Below are 18722 nucleotides of genomic sequence, written 5' to 3'. Positions count from 1 at the left end.
GGGAATGTATCTGGGTGATGTCTGGAGAGGTGACTGCTGGGAATGGGACATTATACAGTAACACCAGGGAATGTATCTGGGTGATGTCTGGAGAGGTGACTGCTGGGAATGGGACATTATACAGTAACACCAGGGGACGTGTCTGGGTAATGATTGGAGAGGTGATTGCTGGGAATGGGGCATTATACAGTAACACCAGAGGAAGTGTCTGGGTAATGATTGGAGAGGTGATTGCTGGGAATGGGGCATTATACAGTAACACCAGAGGAAGTGTCTGGATGATGACTGGATAGGTGACTGCTGGGAATGGGGCATTATACAGTAACACCAGGGAATGTGTCTGGGTGATGACTGGATAGGTGACTGCTGGGAATGGGGCATTATACAGTAACACCAGGGAATGTGTCTGGGTGATGACTGGAGAGGTGACTGCTGGGAATGGGGCATTATACAGTAACACTGGGGGATGTGTCTTGGTGATGACTGGAGAGGTGACTGCTGGGAATGGGACATTATACAGTAACACCAGGGGATGTGTCTGGGTGATGACTGGAGAGGTGACTGCTGGGAATGGGACATTATACAGTAACACCAGGGGATGTGTCGGGGTGATGACTGGAGAGGTGACTGCTGGGAATGGGACATTATAAAGTAACACCAGGGGATGTGTCTGGGTGATGACTGGAGGGGTGACTGCTGGGAATGAGACATTATACAGTAACACCAGTGGACGTGTCTGGGTGATGACTGGAGAGGTGACTGCCGGGAATGGGACATTATACAGTAACACCAGTGGATGTGTCTGGGTGATGATTGGAGAGGTGGCTGCTGGAAATGGGACATTATACAGTAACACCAGGGGATGTGTCTGGGTGATGACTGGAGAGGTGACTGCTGGGAATGGGACATTATACAGTAACACCAGGGGATGTGTCTGGGTGATGACTGTATCACTGTGTGTGTCAGGTGTCTATAAGGTGTCAGGATGTCACTGTCTATGTCTTCATGCAGGAGGGGGAGTATATAGAGGAACACAGGGGTCTGTACAAGGACGTGATGATGGAGAATCACCGGCCCCTCACATCACTGGGTAAGAGGAGACTGTCATGTATTGTACAGGGGAGAGCAGGTATGGGGGCCCCCTATATATACATATCATCTGATAATCACATATATACACTGTACTCAGTCACTGTGTGTCTCCTACAGATGGGCCCAGTAACAGAGATACCCCAGAGAGATGTCCCCATCCTCTGTATTCCCAGGATTGTACAGAGGAGAATCACAGGATCCCACAGGAGGATCAGGTAGGTGGGCTATAGGGTCTCCCCAATAAACCAAAGTGACTGTCACTATATTTGTGTAGAGGAGCTGTGTGTCATTATATTTGTCTTGTTTACATAGGGTGAAGCCCAATTAAATAATATTAAAATCAAAGATACAGAGGGAGAAGAAGAGACGTATGTGACTGATATGAAGGGAGAAGATATAGAGGGAGAAGAAGAGACGTATGTGACTGATATAAAGGCAGAAGATATAGAGGGAGAAGAAGAGACGTATGTGACTGATATAAAGGCAGAAGATATAGAGGGAGATGAAGAGACGTATGTGACTGATATAAAGGCAGAATATATAGAGGAAGAAGAAGAGATGTATGTGACTGATATAAAGGCAGAAGATACAGAGGGAGAAGAAGAGACGTATATGACTGATATAAAGGCAGAATATATAGAGGGAGAAGAAGAGACGTATGTGACTGATATAAAGGCAGAAAATATAGAGGAAGAAGAAGAGATGTATGTGACTGATATAAAGGCAGAATATATAGAGGAAGAAGAAGAGATGTATGTGACTGATATAAAGGCAGAAGATACAGAGGGAGAAGAAGAGACGTATATGACTGATATAAAGGCAGAAGATATAGAGGGAGAAGAAGAGACGTATGTGACTGATATAAAGGCAGAAAATATAGAGGGAGAAGAAGAGACGTATGTGACTGATATAAAGGCAGAAGATATAGAGGGAGAAGAAGAGACGTATGTGACTGATATAAAGGCAGAAGATACAGAGGGAGAAGAAGAGACGTATGTGACTGATATAAAGGCAGAAGAAGAGACATATGTGACTGATATAAAGGCGGAAGATATAGAAGAAGAAGAGACGTATGTGACTGATATAAAGGCAGAAGATATAGAAGGAGAAGAAGAGACGTATGTGACTGATATAAAGGCAGAAGATATAGAGGGAGAAGAAGAGACGTATGTGACTGATATAAAGGCAGAAGATATAGAGGGAGAAGAAGAGACGTATGTGACTGATATAAAGGCAGAAGATATAGAGGGAGAAGAAGAGACGTATGTGACTGATATAAAGGCAGAAGATATAGAAGGAGAAGAAGAGACGTATGTGACTGATATAAAGGCAGAAGATATAGAGGGAGAAGAAGAGACGTATGTGACTGATATAAAGGCAGAAGATATAGAGGGCGTAGAAGAGACATATGTGACTGATATAGAGACAGAAGATACAGAGGGAGAAGAAGAGACGTATGTGAGGGGTGATCAGCAGTGTAAGGAGGAGGAGATCCCTACAGATATCAGCACAGGTGAGTAATAAACACTTATTATAGAAGAGAGTCACATATTCTCCTTCCTCAGTGACTACAGCAATCTCTTATCCTACACCCTCCTCTGTCAGTACAAATTAATGAGGAATTTGTTTTTTCCCAGTATGGAGTCAGGAGCCATCACCTCTATTATACTCCTGCTCTCACCCTCACATCATGTCACTGTGTGTTACCAGCCCAGAGATCTGACCAGTCTCCTCCCCACACTCTCTGGTGTATCTCATACATCAGGAGACATCAGCCCCTATTATACTCCTGCTCTCCTCACATCATGTCACTGTGTGTTACCAGCCCAGAGATCTGACCAGTCTCCTCCCCACACTCTCTGGTGTATCATACATCAGGAGCCATCAGCCCCTATTATACTCCTGCTCTACCCCTCACATCATGTCACTGTGTTACCAGCCCTGAGATCTGATCATTCTCCTCCCCACACTCTCTGGTGTATCTCATACATTAGGAGCCTTCAACCCCTATTATACTCCTGCTCTCTCCTTCACATCATGTCACTGTGTTACCAGCCCAGATATCTGACCAGTCTCCTCCCCACACTCTCTGGTGTATCTCATACATCAGGAGACATCAGCCCCTATTATACTCCTGCTCTCCCCTCACATCATGTCACTGTGTGTTACCAGCCCAGAGATCTGACCAGTCTCCTCCCAACACTCTCTGGTCTAACCCTCCCTCCCCCACAGCCTAACCCTCCCTGGGGGATGCCTAACCCCCCCTACATGCTGCCTAATCATTCCTCCCCCACAGCCTGTTCCTATCCCTACCCAGCGGTGCTAACCCTTCTCCCTGAAGCCTAACCCTAACTCTCCCTCCCCCACAACCGAACCCTCCCTCCCCCATAGCATAACCCTCCCCGGGGGTGCCTAACCCCCCCTATCCGCAGCCTATCTCCCTCACAGCCTAACCCTCCCCTGGGGAAGCCTAACACCCCCTACCTGCAGCCTAATCCTCCCTCCCCAACATCCTGTCCCTAACCCTCCCTCCCCCACAGCCTAGCCCCCCCACCCTAGCAGCCTAACCCTATCCCTCTCTGGGGATGCCTAACTCTAACCCCCTACCTACCCACAGCCTAACCCTAACCATCCCACCCCTGCAGCCAAAAGCACCTCCAAGTCAGATGTCCAGAATACAGCCTGTGGCTTCAGCAGCATTGCTAGGCTGCGGCAGTGAACGCTGCCCGGAGTAAGTGTAGCCAGTGGCTTTAGGGCAGTAGGAGTGGGGGACTTAATAGATTGGGTCTTGGTCCCAGCGGCGGAGTGAGGAGAGCTCCAGAAAGCACGTCTGGATGGACCACACCCCTATTATTTATTATTTTATATACTAACAGGGGTGACAGGTGTGGTACATCCCTGCAAAGGCAGATCCAATCTCTTTCTCATCAGACTCTGCTGTCTTCCCTGCACTCTCACTCAGATGTTCACTGCTGCCAGTAGCACACGTATGGGAAGCAGAAGTATGGCGGCAGCTGTATAGATCCTGATATGTAATTCTCTATATCATACTTACTGTACACACATCATCCTTATTACTATTGAGAGAATAGAGTTAAAACACTGATGATAGGGATGTAACAGTGGATTATAACCTAGCAGATGATGATGATGATGATTGCAGTGTATCATATGGTCTATTGCATGTAAAGTATCTTGTTCCACACCTACTCTGCTGTAGCAATATACCTTATATAAGGGTAACACATGTACAGGCTTACCAGCGTATGAGCACACACATAAAGGAATGCTACCTTACCAATGCTTCCAGGAGTAACGTTAGAAGACATTTCTCTGATCCATCAGCTCATATGACTGATATTATTGTTCATCTAGAATCTCCAATTCAAACGATGTGTTCCCCATCCATTGTTTTACATTGGTGCTGACATAGGACTTGGCGAGTGACTACATCTCCATATATACTTCATGGTTAGTTACCAGTACAAGAGAGAGAGATATCTAAGTCTTATTATAATATTACATTTGTTATTGTGAGTGTTCTCAGGAGGGTGGACACAATGATAGTCTGAGACACAATATTATAAAGCCTTCATTAAAAGTTATGTTTTATTATACACACACATTTACAATTAAGTGTCTCAGAGAGTCGTCTTCTCCTATTGTTTACAAGATTAATATTGTTACAGAAAATGTCACATTTCCATTATGTATTTTATTTCCAGCAGATGGACACACAAGCAGGAATATCTCAGAAGGACATCTAATGTTATCCCCGGATTGTGACATAAAAGATAATGACAGTAGACCGGATTCTCCAGGAGATAACCCCATTACCCCAATTATACATCCAGCTCTATCCGCTGATCCCCCTGATCCTGGGAAATGTTCTCCTGATCACTCTGATATTGGTGCATCTGTTACAGCTCTGAGAGTAGATACAGTGTTTCCCTGTTCTGTAGATGCCAAATGTTTTACACAGAACACAAACCGTATTACTCATCAGCCAGCTAAGGCAGGTGAGAGGCCATTTCCATGTTCTGAGTGTGGGAAATGTTTTACATACAAATCACATCTTGTTATACATCAGAGAAGTCACACTGGTGAGATGCCACTGACATGTTCTGAGTGTGGGAAATGTTTTGCACGGAAATCGCATCTTGTTATACATCAGAGAAGTCACACAGGTGAGAAGCCATTTTCTTGCTCTGAGTGTGGGAAATGTTTTTCCCAGAAATCAAATCTTGTTCAACATCAGAGAAGTCACACAGGTGAGAAGCCGTTTTCTTGCTCTGAGTGTGGGAAATGTTTTTCCCAGAAATCAAATCTTGTTCAACATCAGAGAAGTCACACAGGTGAGAAGCCATTTTCTTGCTCTGAGTGTGGGAAAAGTTTTACACTGAAATTACATCTTGTTAGACATCAGAGAACTCACACAGATGAGAATATATTTCCATGTTCTGAGTGTGGGAAATGTTCTGCACACAATTCAGATCTTAGAAACCATGAGAGAAGTCACACAGGTGAGAAGCCATTTTCTTGCTCTCAGTGCGGGAAATGTTTTACACAGAAATCACAACTTGTTACATATCAGAGAAGTCACAGGTGAGAGGCCATTTCTATATTCTGAGAAATAAATCCGCTCTTGTTGCACACAATAGACATCACTCAGGTGAGGAACCATTTAATCTTCTGGAGTATTCTCATCATTGCCATGTGTTGTTCTTCAAGGTTCTTATCCTATCTCCTATGCTTTTTGCAATATACATGTTACCACTGGGTGAAAAAATCAGATGTCATGTCCTCATCTACCACTGCTATACAGATGACCTGTCTTTTGCTCCAGGTACTGAGAACCCAGTACCAATCCTAAATGGTTGTCTAGCTGAGCTCCAGGTGTGGGTGATGCCAGTTGGCTGTGACGCAGTCCTGGTGAAACAGGTCCTTATGATAGAAGCTCACCAATAAACGGCAGGGCTACAGCTCAGCTTTTCCTACCAACCAGACGCCACATAACACCCATTCTCTGTTCCCTCCACCAGCTGCCTGTAAGATGGTGACTATTACATAATCTTACTGACTCTCCCAGCACTACATGACCAGGGTCCAAGGTACCAGAAGCAACTTCTGACTCCTTACTGTCCTACGTGCTTCCATCTGCAGATGGACTGTTACCAGCAATACCAAGAAACCCCAAGCAGTGCTTAGATGTCAGAGGGGAGACAGGGTGGGTGGCACTGTCTGGGTAATATTATCCCCAAGCAGAGCTGAGGGGGTACTCAGGGTGGCTGGCAGTAGTGGGGACTGCAGGAGGCAGTGTCTGTGTGAGAATCTTGTCCTCAAGCAGAGTTAAGGTGTCAGAGGGGGAGACAAGGTGGTGGAAGTAGTGGAAAGGAGACAGGGCGGGTGGCAGTAGTGAGCGGAGACAGGGCGGTGGAAGGAGACAGAGTGGGTGGCAGTAGTGGCCGGAGACAGGGTGAGTGGCAGTAGTGGGGGGGAGGCAGGGCGAATGACATTAGTGGAGGGAGGCAGGGCGAATGGCATTAGTGGAGGGAGGCAGGGCGGTGGCAATAGTGTGGGGGGAGATGGCGGTTATCAGTAGTGGGGAAGACAAGGCGGTGGCAGTAGTGTGGGGGGAGACGGTGGGTAGCAGTAGTGGGGGGAGACAGGGTGGGTAGCAGTAGTGGGGGGAGACAGGGTGGGTAACAGTAGTGTGGGGGAGACTGGGCGGTGGCAGTAGTGGGGAAAGACAGGGTGGGTAGCAGTAGTGGGGGGAGACAGGGCGAATGGCATTAGTGGAGGGAGGCAGGGTGGTGGCATTTGTGGAGGGAGGCAGGGCGGTGGCAGTAGTGAGGGAGACAAGGTGGTGGCAGTAGTGGGAGAGACAGGGCGGGTGGCAGTAGGGGGGAGACGGGGTGGGAGGCAGTAGTGGGGGAAGACAAGGTGGTGGCAGTGGGGGAGAAAGGGCAGAGGCAGTAGTGGGGAAAGACAAGGTGGTGGCAGTAGTGGGGGGAGACAGGGCGGGTGGCAGTAGTGGGGGAGACGGCGGGTGGCAGTAGTGGGGGGAGATAGGGCGGGTGGCAGTAATGGGGGAGACATGGGGTGGATGGCATTAGTGGGGGGGGAGACAGGATGGGTGGCAATAGATGGTTAAACAAGATGGGTAGCAGTAGTGGGGGGAGACGGGGCGGGTGGCAGTAGTGGGGGGAGACAGGGCTTTGGCAGTTGTGGGGGGATCAGGGCGGTGGCAGTAGTGGGGGGAGACAGGGCAGGTGGCAGAAGTGCGGGGAGACAGGGCGGTGGCAGTAGTGGGGGGAGACAGGGCAGGTGGCAGTAGTGGGGGGAGAAAGGGCAGGTGGCAGTAGTGGGGGGGAGACAGTGTGGGTGGCAGTAGTGATGGAAAGACAGATTGGGGGGAGATTGGGTGGGTGGCAGTAGTGGGGAATACAGGGCAGATGGCCGCAGTGCAGTACCAGGGGCTGCTGGAGGCAGTAAAGAGGTGTATGATTCCTGCACAGAACCAGTTGATAATTAGACTTAATGATGATTATGCTTCCTTATGTCTAATTAATCCCTTGTACGTGTTACTGTTATTTGCTGTGTCAGCCTTTATGTGTGTTCTGTGTAATAATCCTGAAAGTAGTGCTGCTACCGATCTCATATCGTTTGTAGTAACTTGGAAAAGATGAGATATGAGGTGCACTCTGGAAGCTTATAGGGGGTTAATCAGAGAGGATCGCAGATGTGACATCACGCAGCCCCCCGGAAAATGGTTCCGGCCCTCCCGCATTCACCCCTCAGGGATGCGACCGCAATGTGTTTGTCTGCGTGGCCGCTGCGCATGCATATTTTTCCAACACCAGCAAACTGCTGCAGGCCGCTATTGCGGTTGGGTCTGAATGACCCCCATAGGCTGTTGTGCAGAGTAAAGTATTTTTTAAGTTTAAAATATAGAGAAAAATCTGTGTATTAAAGATATGATATAAAGTTGTTTAAAAACAAAAGATTCCCGTTGAGTCTTTTTACGTGTCTGTGTATTATCTTATTTCCAGATAATTGTCGCTATGGTGATAGAAACAATTTCCTGTTAATGTGTCACTTGTAGTGTTACTTTTGTGTCCACATAATATCAGTGTTGCTGTGTATAAATATCCCGTCTGGTGTGTAAAGGTGGGTACACACGCTGCCATTTTGGCTATGTCCAATTTGACAGCTCATGTGAATATTGAGGTAACATTACAGGGGGGGGGGGGTCTCTTTCTGTGTAAATAAATAGTGGCAGACATTTTATATCAGTGCGTTTATGCGGAGTGGGGGCAGTGGCCTGGCAGGAAGCTGCAATTACATCATGTGATTTCCTCTCATTTCCAAATTCGTGTGTGTATATTTTTTTATTATTTATTTCTGTTCAAAGGTTTTTTTTTTGTTTTTTTTACCTGTAGGGGAATTAGGGTTGTTGTATTTTAAATAAACATACCTGACCCTTTCCTGGAAATGTCCATGTATGAAGGTATGGGAGATACCTGCTGCAGTCCCTTCTACTTACATTTGGGAGGTCCAGTTGTATTGGGGGAATTAGAAGCAAATAGTAAATAATATATTGGCTCCATAACGTCTCACTGACCCTCTGATTTTTACAAAAATACACTCCTATAAGCGCTCTTATTAAATAAGATGATATACATTCCTTATATATTGAGCAGTAATGTCCTTCATCTCCGGACTTTCCTTGTATTCACACAAAGTTTCAGAGATGGACTCCCAGTTTCATTATGTATGGAAAAAATAGGATTTTAATTACCTACCGGTAAATCCTTTTCTGGTAGTCTGTAGAGGATGCTGGGGTCCATTTAGTACCATGGGGTATAGACGGGTTCACTAGGAGCCACTGGCACTTTAAGAGTTTAATAGTGTGGGCTGTCCCCTCCCTCTATGCCCCTCCTACCAGACTCAGTCTAGAAACTGTGCCCGAGGAGACGGACATACTTTGAGAGAAGGAAATACAGATAGTGGTGAGATTCACACCAGCTCACACAGAATAAAAGGAAAGCCAAACTAACCAACTTGAAATGATCAGCAACCAACAATACATTACCAAGTAACAAAGCAGGAATACGAAGCACTGGGCGGGCACCCAGCATCCTCTACGGACTACGAGAAAAGGATTTACCGGTAGGTAATTAAAATCCTATTTTCTGCTGCGGGTACACTGGGTTCCACAGGGAATAACATTGGGTGTAGAGTGGGATCTTGATTCGAGGCACCAACAGGCTTAAAGCTGTGACTGTTCCCAGAATGCATAGCGCCGCTTCCTCTATAGCCCCGCCTCCGTGCACAGGAGCTCAGTTTTGTAGTTGGTGCCATGCAGTGCAGGCATACAACAGGTGGGCTGCTCCAGCAGCCCGCAGAAGAGCTTTCTTAAGTGAAATTTGAAGACTTCAACAGCTGCAGCAGAGACACTGAGTGTTAGTTGTCAGTTAGACATCTGCTGCTGCAGCTCCATCACCTCCTCCAGCGGCGCTGTATACTCCCGCGCCCTGGTCGCCGGGTACTTACAGCAAAGGTTCTGGTTTGCTTCAGTCACACACCCCACCGCAGCTCTCCAGGATCACGTGACCGCACTTTGGGAGGAGGTAAGAGGGTCCCCCAGGCGGAACCCGCTGGAAACCGCGATCTGGCGCGGCCGGTGGGAGGTGGGCCACACGCGTTGGCGTGGGCACTGTTTGTAGTACAGGGACCCCACTAGACCACCAGGGCAAGGGCACAGGTTGGTTTTACAAAATAACATTTGTTACATGGCCTGCAGTACCCGGTGGTGAAGTCCAGCAAGGGGGATAAGGCTTTGACCTGTAGCCCCTCCCCCAGCCCAAGGGCACCATTTAGATTAAATGTTCCCACCCTGGAGCTGCATCTCTCTGTCTCCCTCACTCCCTGTCAGCGTCTGGGCGCCATTTCCACATGCTATGCTGATCCTGGGACTGTTTGGGCAAATCCTCCTCTGTAAAGCCGCCTGCATGTCAGCACTGTGCATATTACAGGACACTTAGGTATTCTACATGTCTGCTGACAGTGTTAGTTAAGAAACAGTTAGTCGGGGTTATATAGTACAAGTACCATGTTATATACATCCAGTATTTACTGTGCATTGATATATCTATTGAGTGTATAGCTGTACTTAGTGTTACTTTGTATTGCTAGTCCAGTGCAGTTTTATTGCATGTCATAAATTCTGCATTGTACATATGACTGTGTGTGCATATAGCTGCTGTGTGATATCTACTCAGTGTATCTCACTCATACTGCTATCTCTATATTCTGTGTCCTGAGGGGGCTAAGTGCGTCAGGGTTATTGTTTAATATAGGTGTTTCACAGAATATACTCATTGTGTGTTTTTTCTCAGTGATTTTCAGTCACCATATACCTCTTGAGTTCTCTGTGTTAATACACTGCACAGGGGGTTCTTGTTAAGGTATTAGATTGCTGATATTGTACTAGGTTGCCCGTAAATTGAGCTTTCAGATATGTCACCTACACAGGGTGACGGAGCTGGGGCTGATCACACATTGCGTGGTGGTGATGCTGCAGACACATTGGAGGAAAATATAGCAGCAGAGGGTTCAGGTTCTACTTAGTTACAGCAATTGAACCACTCATTGACTAAACAAAAATCTACCTCTTGCCTGCCTAAGACCAAGGGGTCCTCTAAGCAGGCCATTACTTCCTCGCAATCCACCCAGGTCCCAGACACCTCGTTGGATCAGGATGGCGTGTATACTGACCCCACAGACACTGATCCAGATAATTCTGATGGGGAATCTGTCTCACAGGTGGATGTTCCTGACTTATTGGAGGCTATCAGACTAATTCTTCAAGTTACTGATGACCCAGAGCCTGACGCTGCCTCTAAGAAACCGGACAGATTTAAACGTCAGAAGGTTGTTACATAAGTTTTACCTTACTCTGACCATTTAGTTGACATACGTCAGGAATCCAGGGAATATTTGAGTAAGCAGTTCACACCTCACAAGAAAATGCTGGCTCGCTATCCCCTCGCTGCTGAGCGAAGTAAAAATTAGGAAACACCCCCGCCGGTGGATTCGCAGGTGGCACGGATAGTGGTATCCTCAGTTCTGCCTGTAACTACCGTCACTTCTCTAAAAGAGCCGATGGATAGCGTGTGGAGAGTTGCTTAAAGGCAATTTACACCCTAGCAGGAGCTGTGTGTCGGCCCACTCTTGCAGCGACATGGGCTGGAGAGGCTATTGAAGCGTGGGCTCAGGAGGTGGGTGCGGAGTTGCCTTCCAACTTTTCTGATAATACTAGACAATGTATATCGTATATTGTCACAGCTTCTCATTACATTAAGTGGGCGGCTTCTGATGCCGGTATTCTGGCGGCCAAGGCTTCTACTACGTCCATTTTGGCCCGCCGGATTCTCTGGTTACAGTCCTGGTCTGTGGATCTGGATTCAAAGAAAACCCTGGAGTAGCTCCCTTTTAAGGGAGATATTCTTTTTGGAGAGGACCTCAACAAGATAGTGGCTGACTTAGCTTCTGCTAAAACAGTGTGTCTAACAAGTACTGCCCCTTCAGTGCCGAAGGTTAAGAGTACTTCCTTTCGTCCTTCAGGTAAAGCAAAAGGTTAAGCATACCCAAAACAGGTCCGCACTTCCAAAACCCCTAAGCCCAAACCTAAACATGCCTGGGCTGCCCGTCAGCCTGCTTCCAAAACCGACAAGCCTGCCGCATGACGGGACGGGCCTCCCTCTGGGGGGATCCCAGGGTAGGAGGCCGACATCTAGGGTTTACCCAGGAATGGTTGGAGACCACTTCCGATGCCTGGGTATGGGAAGTCGTCACTCACGGTTATGCCATATCCTTCAAGAATTGTCCCCCTCATCGATTTTGCCTGACAGACGTTCGTTTGGATAAGGTGAAGGCAAAAACTCTGCATTCAGTGGTATAGTCCCTCCTGGACACATGACTGGTGGTACAGATGCTTCTGGCTCAGAGAGGCAAGGGGTACTATTCACCGCTGTTCCTAGTCCTGAAACCGAATGGGTCCTCTCAGCCCATTCTCAACCTCAAGTCCTTAAACAAATTTGTAAGAGTCTCTAAGTTTCGTATGGAAACTCTTCGCTCTATTGTTCTGGCCTTGGATCCCGGGGATTATATGGTCTCCCTGGGCATACAGGATGGTTACCTGCTTATTACTATTGCAATGTCACATCAACAATACCTGAGGTTTGCTTTAGGCCACCTCCATTATCAATTTCGGGCTTTACCTTTTGGTTTGACCACGGCTCCGCGAGTCTTCACAAAGGTCATGGCGGTAATGACGGCTGTACTCCACCATCAAGGGGTCAGGATCCTCCCGTATCTGGATGACTTATTGATCCTGGCAAATTCCCCAGATGTTCTCCTTCGTCATCTGGACTTGACGCTCCAGTTTACGTAAGCCCACGGGTGTCTCATGAACTGGAAAAAATCTAGCCTGGTCCCTGCTCAGAGCATGGTGTATCTTGGGGCATTGTTGGACACTCACAACCAGCGGTTGTTCTTGTCTCAGGAAAAGGTCCTGAAACTTTAGGACAGGATTCGATGCTTCCTATCTCTTCCGCAAGTGTCGATACACCCGGCAATGCAAGTGCTAGGTCTCATGGTGTCGGCTTTCATTCAATTCCATTCTCGCCCTCTGCAGAAACTGATTCTTGCCAAATGGGATGACCTGCCTCACCGGATCAGGTCTCACATAATCTTGTCGTCGGAGGTCCGTCTGTCACTATGTTGGTGGCTGCAGGACCATTGTTTGAGCAGGGGTCATCCCTTCTGGATCTCCAACTGGGCCCTTCTGACGACGGATGCCAGTCTGCGAGGTTGGGGCGCAGTGTTGGAGCAACACTCCCTTCAGGGTTGGTGGACCAGGGAGGAGTCTCTCCTCCCGATAAACATTCTGGAACTTCGGGCGGTGTTCAATGCACTGAATTTGGCCCAGCATTTAGTACAAAACAGACCTGTTCAAGTATAGTTGTACAACGCCACCACGGTGGCGTACATAAATCATCAAGGCGGCACTCGAAGCTGCATGGCAATGAGGGGAGTATCAAGGATTCTTCAGTGGGCGGAACGCCATCTACCAGCCATATCGGCAGTGTTCATTCCGGGGGTCCTAAACTGGGAAGCGGACTTCCTCAGTCGTCAGGACGTATGCGCCGGAGAGTAGAGCCTTCATCCAGAAGTGTTTCAACTCCTAGTGGACAAGTGGGGCCTACCAGATGTGGATCTGATGGCGTCTTGACACAATCACAAGGTTCCGGTATTCAGAGGGGTCCTCAAGCAGCATTCGTAGATGCACTGGCAATTCCATGGAACTTTTGGCTGCCATACGTGTTCCCTCTGGTGTCACTTCTGCCCAGAGTAATAAGGAAGTTCAAGCAAGAAGGAGGAATCCTCCTTATGATCGCTCCAGCGTGGCCCAGACGGCATTGGTTCTCCGGTCTTCACGGTCTCTCGATAGAGCGTCCCCTTCTACTTCCGCAGTGCCCAGATCTCCTCGTTCAGGGCCCCTGTGTGTATCAGGATTTGGCCTGGTTGGCTTTGACGGCGTGGCTCTTAAAGCTTCGGATCTGAGGGCCAAAGGATTTTCTGAGGCGGTCATTCATACCATGTTGAAGGTGCGTAAACCGGCTTCTGCTCGGATTTATCATATGGTCTGGAATTCTTACTCTGCTTGGTGCGCCACTAACAATCATGACACTTACAAGTTTAGTACGGCCAAACTTTTGGCCTTTCTGCAACAGGACCTGGACTTTCATCTGGCCTCCCTCAAGGTTCAAATTTCTGCCTTCTTGGTTTGGTTTCAGAGAAAAATGGTGACTCTACCTGATGTTCATACCTTCACTCAGGGTGTGTTGCAGATTCAACCTCCTTACATCCCGCCTGTAGCTCCTTGGGATTTATCCGTGGTTCTGGAGGCATTACAGGAGTCTCCATTTAAGCCTCTTGAATCTGCTGACCTTAAGTGGCTTTCTCTTAAGGTGTTGTTTCTACTGGCCATTGCCTCTGCTAGACTGGTGTCGGATTTGGGTGCCTTGTCATGTAGGTTCCCCTATCTGCTTATTCACCGTGACTGGGCGGGTCTTAGAACACGTCCCGGGTACCTACCTAAGGTGGTGTCTTCTTTCCACCTTAATCAGGAGATTGTGGCTCCTGCCTTTGTCTCTCCTGAATTGTTTTCCAAAGAGTGGTCTTTGGATGTGGTACGGGCTCTCCGTATCTATGTGAAGAGGACAGCTCCCATCAGGAAGACTGATTCTCTCTTTGTACTGTTTGGTTTTCGCAAACGTGGCTGGCTTGCTCATAAGCAGACCCTGGCCCGATGGATTAGAATGGTGATTGCACATGCTTATGTACAGGCTGGTCGTCCAGCTCCTGCAACTATCAATTCCCATTCTACTCGGTCTGGTGGACCTTCTTGGGTGGCCCGCCGTGGTGCCACCTTTGAACAATTGTGCAAGGCAGCTACGTGGTACTCAGTGAACACGTTCATAAGGTTCTATGCCTTTGATACATCCACCTCCCAGGATGCTTCCTTTGGACGCCGGGTTCTTGTGCCTGCTACAGTGCGTCCCCTCCCATGCTTTAGGACATCCCCAATGTTTTACCCTGTGAATCCCAGTGTAACCCGCAGCAGAAAATGAGATTTATGGTAAGAACTTACCATTGTTAAATCTCTTTCTGTGAGGTACACTGGGTTCCACAGGGCACCCACCCTGACGCACTTAGCTTCTTTGGGTTGGTATGGCATTAGCTGCGGACACCTTCTCCTGTCGTGAGAATGTGGGGGGTCATTCCGAGTTGTTCGCTCGGTAGAAATCTTCGCTTCGCAGCGATTTTCCACTTAATGCGCATGCGCAATGTCCGCACTGCGACTGCGCCAAGTAAATTTGCTATGCACTTAGGAATTTTACTCACGGCTTTTTCATCGTTCTGGCGATCGTAATGTGATTGACAGGAAATGGGTGTTACTGGGCGGAAACAGGCTGTTTTATGGGCGTGTGGGAAAAAACGCTACCGTTTCCGGAATAAATGCAGGAGTGGCCGGAGAAACGGAGGAGTGTCTGGCCGAATGCTGGGTGTGTTTGTGACGTCAAAACCAGGAACGACAAGCACTGAAACGATCACAGATGCCGAGTAAGTCTGGAGCTACTCAGAAACTGCTACGAGGTGTGTAATCGCAATATTGCGAATACATCGTTCGCAATTTTAAGATGCTAAGATTCACTCCCAGTAGGCGGCGGCTTAGCATGAGCAAATCTGCTAAAATCCGCTTGCGAGCGAACAACTCGGAATGACCCCCGTGGTGTATGTGGCTTCTAACGGTTGTTGTCTCTTTTACCTGCTACTGCACTGTACTGGTTAACAAAACTGAGCTCCTGTGCATGGAGGCGGGGTTATAGAGGAGGCGGTGCTATGCATTCTGGGAACAGTCAAAGCTTTTAGCCTGTTGGTGCCTCGGATCAAGATCCTACTCTACACCCGATGTTATTCCCTGTGGAACCCAGTGTACCTCGCAGAAAGAGATATAATGGTAAGTTCTTACCATAAATCTTGATTTCTCTTACGTCCTAGACGATGCTGGGGTCCAATTTAGTACCATGTGGATGTACCAAAGCTCCCAGTACAGGAGAGTGAGTGCTGAGGTTCCTGCAGAACTGATTGACCATACTTGAGGTCCTCAGAGGCCAAAGTATTGAACTTGTAGAACTTAGCAAACGTGTTTGACCCTGACCAAGTAGCTGCTCTGCAAAGCTGAAGAACCCACTTTACGGGTAGAGTGGGCCTGAACAGATTTTGGAATCGACAATCCCGCCGTAGAATAAGCATGCTGGATAGTAAGTCTGATCCAGCGTGAAATGGTCTGCTTAGAAACAGGACACCCAATCTTGTTGGGATCGTAAAAGTACAAATAATGCGTCTGACTTCCTGTGACGAGCAGTTTGTTTCACATACATTATCAAAGCCCGTACAACATCCAAGGACTTTGAGGTAATCAAGTTGTCAGTAGCCACTGGCACCATAATAGATTGGTTGATATGAAAAGCCAACACAACCTTTGGAAGAAACTGCTGACACGTTCTGAGCTCAACTCTATCCTCATGGAAAATCAAGTAGGGGCTCTTGTGCAACAATGCCCCCGATTCTGACACCCCTTGTGCAGATGCCAATGCCAACAGAGTGACTGCCTTCCAAGTAAGAAACTTTAAGCCTACTTCCTATAAAGGTTCGAACCAATCCGAATGCAGGAACTGCAGCACCACATTAAGATCCCAAGGTGCCGTAGGAGGCACAAAGGGTGGTTGAAAGTGCAGAACTCCTTTCAAGAATGTCTGAACCTCAGGAAGAGCAGTCAATTGTTTCTGGAAGAAAATGGACAAGGCCAAAATCTGGACCTTAATGGTTCCCAAGCATAGGCCCACATCCACACCTGCTTGCAAAAAGAGGAGAAAACATTGTAGTTGAAACTCCACTGTTGGAAACTTCCTGGATTCACATCAAGACACATATATTTTTTACAAATCCAATGGTAATGCTTAGACGTTACCCCCTTCCTAGCTTTGATCAGAGTAGGAATGACCTTGTTCGGAATGCCCTTCCAAGCTAATATCTAGCGTTCAACCTCCATGCCGTCAAATGTAGCACCGGTAAGTCTTGATAGGTGAACAGCCCCTGTTGTAGAAGGTCCTCGCAAAGAGGAAGAAGCCTTGGGTCCTCCAGCAGTAATTCCAGAAGATCTGCATACCAAACCCGTCTTGGCCAGTCCGGAGCAATGAGAATTGCCTGAACTCTTGTTCTTTTTATCAGTCTGAGAATCCTTGGGATGAGTGGAAGTGGAGGGAACACATACACTGTCTGGAACACGCACGGAGTTACCAGGGTGTCTACCGCCACTGCTTGTGGGTCTCTTGACCTGGCACAGTACCTCTGAAGCTTCTTGTTGAGGCGAGAGACCATCATGTCTATGTGAGGTACACCCCGCCGGCTTGTTACCTCTGCGAATACCTCCGGGTGGGGGCCCCATTCTCCTGGATGGAGATTGTGTCTGCCGAGGAAGTATGCTTCCCAGTTGTCCACTCCCGGAATGAAGACCGCCGACAGTGCCACCGCATGCCTTTCCGCCCAGAGGAGGATTATTGTTACCTCTGACATTGCGGCTCTGCTCTTCGTTCCACCCTGCCTGTTTATGTAGGATACCGCTGTGATGTTGTCTGACTGAACCTGAAGGGCACAATCTTGCAGAAGATGTGCCGCTTGTAGAAGGCTGTTTATATGGCCCTTAGTTCCAGAAAGTTTATCGGAAGGACATATTCCTGAATTGACCAGCTTCCTTGGAAGTTTTTCCCCGGGTGACTGCTCCCCAACCTCTTGCATCTGTGGTTAGAAGAATCCAGTTCTGAAACCTGAACTTGCAGCCGTCAAGCAGGTGAGAAGTTTGCAGCCACCATAGGAGTGAAATCCTGGCTTTCGGTGACAGGCATATCCGCTGGCGCATGTGAAGATGTAATCCCGACCACTTGTCCAGGTGATCCAGCTGGAAGAACTGTGCATGGAATCTTCCGTATAGTAGAGCCTCGTAGGAGGCCACCATTTTTCCCAGAAGGCGAATGCACTGATGAACTGATACCCAGGTTGGCTTCAGGACATCCCGGACCATTGATTGTATCACCAATGCTTTCTCCGCCGGTAGAAACACCCTCTGCACTTCCGTGTCGAGTATCATCCCCAGGAAGGGCAGTCTCCTTGTCGGTGCCAAATGTGACTTTGGAAGGTTCAGGATCCACCCATGATCCCGGAGTAGTTGAGTTGAGAGAGAAATACTCTGCAACAGCTTTGCCCTGGAAGATGCCTTTATCAGCAGATTGTCCAGATATGGAATTATGTTCACTCCCTGTTTGCGGAGAAGGAGCATCATCTCTGCCATGACCTTGTTGAACACCCTCGGTGCTGTTGAGAGGACAAATGGTAATGTCTGGAACTGATAGTGACAGTCCTGTAGTGCAAACCGCAGATAGGCCTGGTGAGGTGGCCAGATAGGAATGTGAAGGTACGCATCCTTGATATCCAGGGATACTAGGAATTCCCCCTCTTCCAGACCTGAGATCACCGCTCTCAGAGACTCCATCTTGAATTGGGAAACCCTTAAGTAGGGGTTCCATGACTTCAGGTTCAGTATAGGCCTCACCGAACCATCCGGTTTCGGTACCACAAACAGGTTTGAGTAATGACCCTTGTTTTTTTGGTGAGGTAGAACTGGAACAATGACATTTGTTCGTACCAATTTTTGAATGGCTTCCTGTAGGATAGCACTTTCTGTTAGCGAAGCTGGTAAGCCTGATTTGAAGCATCTGTGAGGTGGGAGTTCCTGAAACTCCAGTCTGTTCCCCTGGGCAACAATATCTGTCACATAGGGGTCCAGGCACAATGACGCCCAGATGTGACTGAAATCTTTTAGTCTCGTTCCCACCTGCCCGATCTCCAGGTTGGGAGGTCCACCGTAATGCTGAAGATTTGAAGGAAGCAGAGCCTGACTTCTGTTCCTGGGAACCTGTTGGTGTAGGTTTACTGGATTT

General features: G+C 48.0%; 2 protein-coding genes across 2 annotated transcripts in view; one reads left to right on the top strand and one right to left on the bottom strand.

The window, feature by feature from the left end:
• LOC134984539 (oocyte zinc finger protein XlCOF6-like) overlaps positions 1 to 18722 on the bottom strand; it is a 139232-nt gene that overhangs the window by 107737 nt on the left and 12773 nt on the right. The gene's annotated exons all lie outside the window — the stretch shown is intronic.
• On the top strand, positions 4821 to 6630 carry LOC134984537 (gastrula zinc finger protein XlCGF17.1-like). The gene has a single exon (XM_063950098.1). It carries the CDS (start codon positions 4859 to 4861, stop codon positions 5699 to 5701), a length of 843 nt encoding a protein of 280 aa, XP_063806168.1. The 5' UTR covers positions 4821 to 4858; the 3' UTR covers positions 5702 to 6630.

This window comes from Pseudophryne corroboree, assembly GCF_028390025.1.
Source record: "Pseudophryne corroboree isolate aPseCor3 chromosome 3 unlocalized genomic scaffold, aPseCor3.hap2 SUPER_3_unloc_60, whole genome shotgun sequence".
Classification (NCBI taxonomy): domain Eukaryota; kingdom Metazoa; phylum Chordata; class Amphibia; order Anura; family Myobatrachidae; genus Pseudophryne; species Pseudophryne corroboree.
The sequence above is the reverse complement of the archived record's forward strand: the minus strand, read 5'-3'. Positions and strand labels throughout refer to the sequence as shown.